The 7,359-nt window shown below is 50.2% G+C and overlaps 1 protein-coding gene across 1 annotated transcript in view; it reads left to right on the top strand.

Moving 5' to 3' along the window:
• Nucleotides 1-7,359, top strand: part of GRIK4 (glutamate ionotropic receptor kainate type subunit 4) — a 178,642-nt gene that overhangs the window by 163,267 nt on the left and 8,016 nt on the right. Inside the window, exons 14-16 of the mRNA XM_017738362.1 lie at nucleotides 3,874-3,983; nucleotides 5,889-6,062; nucleotides 6,662-6,827. Coding sequence (XP_017593851.1) covers nucleotides 3,874-3,983; nucleotides 5,889-6,062; nucleotides 6,662-6,827 — 450 coding nt within the window. The remainder of the gene's footprint in view (nucleotides 1-3,873; nucleotides 3,984-5,888; nucleotides 6,063-6,661; nucleotides 6,828-7,359) is intronic.

Here is a 7,359-nt window from a genome sequence, read left to right as displayed (position 1 = left end):
TCCCCACCAGAGCAGGGTGGGAGCAAAGGCTGGCCCCAGGACTGTGGAATGCATTGGCTGGTTAAGAACCTTGTGATGACTCCAAATGAGGCTCAGGATTCACAGCAGCCTGTGCTGGGCTTTTATTGACTCCAGGGAAAAGGAGGGGTCTGGATCTGCCCCTGGATCAGATGTGGTTATCCTGGGATATGCCCTGGTTCGGTGCCCTGCAGTTGTACCGAGCACACATCAACGTTCTGCCTCTCCAGGCTGAGTTTTCTTGCTTTCCTTCTGACTTCCAGAGGCAGAAGAGAGTTCTCTGTCCTCCTTTTCAGGGGAAAACACTTGGGAGAAATGACAGGGAGAGGGCTGACTGGGGTCCCTCCAGACTCCGTGTGTGCAGGGGAGGAGATGCTGAAAACAGCAAATCCAGGGCTGTCCTCCCCTTGCCAAATGTCCCCCTTGTCCAAGCTCTTCAGTCACCAGTGTCTTCCCAGAAAACTGCTGCTCACTGGCTGAAAAAATGAAGATTTCCAAGAACAACTTAGGAGGAGGGTAAATTAATCTCTCCCACTTCCATCTGAGGATTTGCAGGAGGCCTTCATCAATTATTGGACATTCTGAACATATCTATTCCAGAAAAAATAGCTCTTCCAATTAACAAAGCTCTATTGGGACTGCCTAAAAATATCTGACAGACTCCAGATATTGTCATTCCCATCTTCAAAACAGACAGATAAGAGAGAGTTTGTGCCCTCCGTGGGAACAGAATATCTTTATTCTTACCCACAACTGTGAATGAAAAGAATATGTCCCAGCAGCCTGGGAATGACTGTAGCTGAAAAGAACCAGAACTACTACAACTGTAAAGTCACAGGAGAGATTCACTGCCAAGCTGGAGACTTAAAGCTTCCAACGCAATTTCCTTAATGAGAGTAATTTATTGACAAACTGCCCCAGAAATATGAAGAAGACATCAAGGCCTTAATTGCAGAAAGGAACTTTGTCACAGGAGCAGCTCGCAGGGGAGCCTCAGCCAAGGCTCTGCCAGGGCCTGCGAGTTCCCTGCCAGCTCCGGGATGCCAGGGAGGAACATTCCCTGCCCTGCCTGGAGTGATGTGCTGCAGCAGCTCCAGTTTGCTCAGCAGCCTGTGCCATTCACACCTCGCAGGTTCCCACGGCCTCATTTCATCCTTGAGTGTGCAAACACCTGCAGGAATAAAGAGTTCTGGAGCCAGTTTAGCTCCAGAGGAAGAAGGGAACCAGGGCTTGAGGGGCATCCAGGAGAGCCATGAAGGGGAGAGCTTTGGCAGTGCAAACCCGTTGTCGCTGTTGTACCAAGAAACGGCAAGAATCACAACACAGGTCCAAGGAGAAAATGGAAAATGGAATTGTTTCATTAATTACAAACTGGGTTGTATAACTTGGTCTGCAAGAGAGCATGATAGGATTGGTCCCTTGATCAGCCACCCTCTAGAATGATAGGTGGAGGTTCCACAACGCCCATTCAAAATATTTTCCCCAGTGTACCAAAACAACAGTTGGAAAACAAGTTCACGGGTGCAAGATAAAGTCTTGGTTTGCAAAAATCTCTACACTGTTTTCAGCTAGTTGGCATGAGAAGGGAAAACTTCACAAAATGCTTCAGCTGCTGGAAAATTCCTCTGCTCCTGGCTTTTTACATCCACAGTCCGTGATCCTGTGGATGGATCAGTGGGAAGGGCAGAGGGAACACACCGCAGCACCTGCAGGGCTGGGAGGGGGTCTGGCCTCCCTGAATTAGTGAGAGGAGCTCCAGCAGGGTGAGCAAAGGCTGATCCTGGAAATGGGAGTCCCTCGGGGTGCTGGGGGTGCAGTTTCCTGCAGTTTCTGTGGCTCCGAAAGCCCTTGGCTTGGAAAGCCAGAACACAGCGGCAGCTGACCAAAAAATTGGGAAAAGACAAAAAGAATGCGGAGTTTTCACTGTTTGGACCTCACCTGTTTATAGGAGATGACCTGGAACAGAAGAGAGACATTGCCTTAAAGAAAGACTCTGCAATTAAACCCAGGAGAACCCGAACTTCTCCTTGGGAATCAACTTCAAATTAATCTGAGAATGGATGCTGAACCACTCAGTCCTCAACTCATCTATTTGCTAGAAACCCTAATAAGCCAGATTCTCTAAAAATGCTCCTCCCAGAACGGTTTGGCTTGGAAGGGACCTCAAAGACCCTTTAGTTCCAACCCCCAGGGACAGATCCCAAACTCCTCTTGTCCTGAAGGATCCAGGGACAGGTTGTTGAGGTGTACTGGGTTTCTCCTTCGTGCAGGCTTTGCTGGGGAAGGTTTCTGACACGTTACAGGTTCCCAGATGGTGACTGGAGCTGAGGATTTCACAGTCTCCTGGATATTTTTAGCAGAGGAAGATTTTTGTGCAACAACTGTTGCCTTTTCTAGCAACAACTCGAGTCTCCAGGAGAACTGCTGAGACCTTGTGAAATTCAGGTTTTGCATAACATTTAGTAGTAAAACAGCGAGGTTTGGATGGAAATGGAATTTAAAGTGCTGGTCTAAGTCTGGGGAAGGAATAAAAAAGCCTTTGCAGAGCTGAGACTCGTGGGAAGCTTCCCAGTTACAGGTGCTTGGGGAAGCTGTGGAGCTGCTTTAGGGATGCCAGGATGGATTTTGTGTTTTGGGAGAGAAAAAACAAAGCTCTTGTGAGCTATGGGATCATGTCCCTTGTCCCTGTGGTGACTTGGCTGTGCTTGAGCTGCTCTTTCCTTTCCAGGCAGCTGCACCCACAGAGCTGGTGGTGAAAGGAGAAATCCACTCAAAATGGGAGGTGTTCAGCTTTTGAGAAACTTCTCCAAAAAATTAATCTCCCCCTTTGCACAAATTTTGTGACGTTTGACAATTTTCAAGTGGCGGCAGCATCCTTGTGAAAATTTCAAATGCTCTGGGAGATCAACTTGCTTTTTCTAGCAGTCAGGCCTGAGTTTTTTCAAGGAAAGGTGATTTGCTGAAGGAAAAAACCAGGAAATTCTGACGCATCCTGGAGATAAAAATATCCTGTTCCCTGAGATAAAAGTAATCATTTTATTGGGGTTTTTGTAAAAGAAGAAACATTTCAAGGCCAAAGAGAGAAAAGTTTTGAAAACATCTCTTTTTTTTTTTTTACCTTTTGCTGCACAAATCTATTTCCCACCCACCTGTGAGCTCAGCTGTGCCCTGCCAGGGGAGCCCCTTCTGCCCAGTTAAGTGTGGACAAGGCTGGGGGGACCCCCACTCAGGGCTGAGGGTGCTGCAAACCCTGCCAGGGAGGGGGCAGAGCGCTGTGATTGCCTCATTTTTCTCTTAATTCACCTCTTTCTTTGCCTGGAGGAACAAAAACCGGGAGAAGAACAGATTTAGGGGATGAATCCAGCAGGGAGATGCTGCAGGACTTCATTGTTTGTTGGGTTGCTGTCACTTGTTTGCCCTGCAAGGCTGTTCCAAAGCCTGGTTTATCCCCCTTTTCCCATTTATCCCCTTCTCTCATTTATCCCCCTTCTCCCATTTATTCCCCTTCTCCCATTTATTCCCCTTCTCCCATTTACCGCCCTTTGCCTCAATTATCCCCTTTGCCCCATTTGTTCTCCTTTCTCTCATTTATTTCCCTTCTCCCATTTATTCCCCTTCTCCTTTTTATTCCCCCTTTCTCCTGTTTATTTCCCTTTTCTCCCATTTATCTCCTTTTTTCCCATTTATCCCTTTTTTCCCGTTTATCCCCCCTCTCCCGTTTATCCCCCTTCTCCCATGTTTCTGTTTCCCTGCTGCTGTGCCACCAGGGCAGGTTTGTCCCCTCGTGCCTTTCCAGAACTATTTTCACCCCTCCAAACCCAGCCAGCTGGAACTCCTGTGCCTTTCCCTTCCCAGGGCCGCAGACCCGGCTACTTCTCCTTCCTGGATCCCTTTTCTCCCGGCGTCTGGCTCTTCATGCTGCTCGCCTACCTGGCCGTCAGCTGTGTCCTCTTCCTGGTGGCTCGGTAATGTCGCGGTGCCTTTCCCTTCCTCGCGGTGCCACCTAGTGTCACTCGCAGACCCGCGGAGAGGGGATGCCCAGGGGGACACGGGGACATCCTCTGCCCCCCAGCTCACCGGGATGGGATGGGCTGGCGAGAAGGTTTTGTTTGACTGAGGTTTGTCACCGTGTCCCCACTCTGGGATGGCCATCGTGGCCTGGTTCAGGATGTGCTTGGCCACAGCGGTGCCCAGAGCTGCGTGGGAAGGGTGGGAGAAGGTTTTGGAGAAGGTTTTGGTGCTGTTTGAATGCTCCCTGCAGATGTTTTTTTACCCCTTGTCCTGAGCGGGGAGGATGGAGGCTGTTGGGAAGCTGCAAATCCATTCCGAGGTGTCAACACAAATTCCGTGAGTGATGTCTGGATCCCTCGGCCCTGAGCAACTCAGTTTGTGGAGGACAGGAAGGTTCATGGCTATCTTTGAGCAGCTGACATGCAGAGCCTCGCTCAGCAGCTCTCAGCTCCGTTCCCCTGTGACCAATTTAAATCAGTCTTAAAACACCGCGCCGAGTGCTCGCCTGCAGCGTGGCCCCATCGAGGCCCGGGCTCTGGGCTCCACTGCTGCTCTCCCTGACCTCCCCACATCCCTGTGGATGGGCTCTTACAGGCAGAGTGGAGCCGTGTCCTGGCTCAGGGCTCGATGGCTCTTTGGGGACACCCTTAATGCCCAATTCTCACTGCACAAATTGGAACTGTGCTGTCACCTGCTCCCTCAGCACAGCTACAGTTGTCATCCTGACAGGGCTTGACTGGGTTCTTCAAATGCTGTTACAGCCTCAGAAATGCAGTTCTGGAGAAACCATTGAATAATGCAGAGCTGGTGCCTCTTTAGCCCCTTCTTCATGTTTTAAATATGATCCTCCAAAAAGGTTTACCCACTGGTAAACCTTTACCACTCCTTTACCCACTGGAGAGGGAGCTTTGGCTGCTGCTCCCTGCCTTGCTCCGCAGGAAGGAGCTTTTGACCCTGTGCATTGCAGACTCTCCCAGAGCACTGGGGTTTGCTGCCAGTGCTTGATCCACCATGGAAAGTCTGCAGGAAATAACCTCCTCTCCTTCCTGGTACCACGGTGAGAGAGGGGATGCAGGGATGAAAATGACCCCTGCATTTTGGCTAAACACGAGGTGAGCTGGCAGGGCCCTGCAGCTATTTTGGCAGCAGCCCCAAAATGACCCTCCCAGGCCCCAGCTTCCTTAGCCAGAGCAATAAGATGGAGTGCAGCTCAGGAATTAGTGGACTTTCTTAGCAACCAGGGATCTGGGGACTGGAAACAGCAAAAGAGAGAGAGAGAGGTGCAGTCACAACAGTGACAGGCTGTCAGATATTCCCCATCCCCACCTCTGGCCTGTCTCTGAAGGATGGGATGCTTTGAAACACCAGCACTTGACTTCCAATTCCCCCTCAGACCTTCTCAGAACAACCCTTTGCACCAACATGGTTTTTTTGATGGTTTAATGCAGTCAGGGCTCACACACTTCGCTTTTGAACTTCCCATCAGCGCTTGTGCTCCGTCAGGGAACACAGCCAAAGACGTTTGATTTCTATTTCCATCAAGTCCGTGCACATCTGGAGTTGCTGCTGTGCTGTGAATCTGCACACAGGGCTGCAGGATGCACGCAGAGCTGCCCAGAGCAGAGCCTCTCAAAGTTTTTGCAAATCTTTACAAGAAAGCCTCTGGCTCCTGAGTCTTAGAGCAAACGTTTCACACAGCTCTGAGCCCTGGGCATCAACTGACAGCAGAGAGTTTCCTCCTCAGAAAGCTCTGCCTCCAGGAGAGCTGGAGCTTCACAGCTTTTTTCTCTTTTTTTTTCTTTTTTAAGTGTCCCATTTCGCAGCACATTCCCTGAGCTCCCCGTTTCTTGTCCTTTCAGGCTGACGCCGTACGAGTGGTACAGCCCCCACCCCTGCTCCCAAGGTCGATGCAACCTCCTGGTGAACCAGTACTCGCTGGGGAACTCGCTGTGGTTCCCAGTGGGGGGGTTCATGCAGCAGGGCTCCACCATCGCCCCCCAGGCACTGTCCACGCGCTGCGTCAGCGGAGTCTGGTAAGGAGGGCAGCCCTTCCCTTCAGGAAGGTTCCTCTGGCCAGAAGTGGATGTGGAGGAGGAACTTCCTCATGGAAAGGGTTGTGGGACGTTGGAAGGGGCTGCCCAGGGAGGTGGTGGAGGCGTTCAAGGATGACTGGATGTGGCGTTCGTCTCTCTGGGTGACAAGGTGGGGATTGATGGTTTTGGAGGGTGTGGATACGATATGCAGCTAGCAAGATTCCTCTATTTGATTATTTTACAACTCTCTTATAGACTTTTTTCTTCGTAGTCTAATTGGTCAAAGGATCAGCCACCCCTTGGGGTGATCAGCTAAAATCCTAAAACATCCATTGTCAAAATATTCTCCTACTGTACCATAAACAAAGCTCTGCAAGGTCGCAGGTGTTCATAGCTTATAGAACTCTGCTGATATCTTCATGAGAGAGAAAAGTATCTCACAGGACTGGAAAGAAGCAAGAAAAATTCTTGCTAGCAGCATTTTGTATCCACAGGAGGGATTTTCCATCTTCAGTGATTCTGGGATTCTCGGAGGCAAAGGGTGGGGACGGAGGGCAGATTTTCCGAGGGAAACCTCATCTTCTCTTCCCTCTCCTTAGGTGGGCATTCACCTTGATCATCATCTCCTCCTACACGGCCAACCTGGCAGCGTTCCTGACCGTCCAGCGGATGGACGTCCCCATCGAGTCCGTGGATGACCTGGCTGACCAGACCACCATCGAGTACGGCACCATCCACGGCGGCTCCAGCATGACCTTCTTCCAAGTAAACCCTGTTCTTTGGCTGCCTGGGGGGGCAGGGGGAGCACAGGGCACCCCTCAGTGAGATTTGGGTGTCCCCTCAGCCTGCTGTGCCCGTGTCACTCCGGTTTTTGGAGAGATCCCTGCACAGGATCCACAGTGGGGATGATGGGATGAAGGCGGGAGAGGCGTGGTGGGGGACAGAGAAGGGAATTAGACAAGGAAGTCAAATTTTCATGGGTCTCCAAGTGGTTTTAGCTTTTATTTGAGAGTCTTTCAGGTGAGATAAGCAAAGCAACATTTGCACAGCCCAGGCAGGCTCGCAGAAGTCAAAGTGCTGGCGCCTGTGTGAGGTCAGTGGCACTGAAAATAAGTAAGTCAAGTGTATGCAAAGTTATGTGGGCCATTTAGCCCAATTTAATTTTTATCTTCTCTGCTCTGCTCAGAAGGGAAATAAATGAGTGAATCTTTTCTGCAGCGCTCTGAACGCACAAAGAACTGCTTGAGGATTATTTATTTATTTATTTATTACTTGTTGAAATTCCAAAAGGAGAGAA

Source organism: Corvus brachyrhynchos, unplaced genomic scaffold (genome assembly GCF_000691975.1).
Source record: "Corvus brachyrhynchos isolate BGI_N302 unplaced genomic scaffold, ASM69197v1 scaffold46, whole genome shotgun sequence".
NCBI classification, from domain to species: Eukaryota; Metazoa; Chordata; class Aves; order Passeriformes; family Corvidae; genus Corvus; species Corvus brachyrhynchos.
This window is presented reverse-complemented; position numbering and strand designations above follow the sequence as displayed.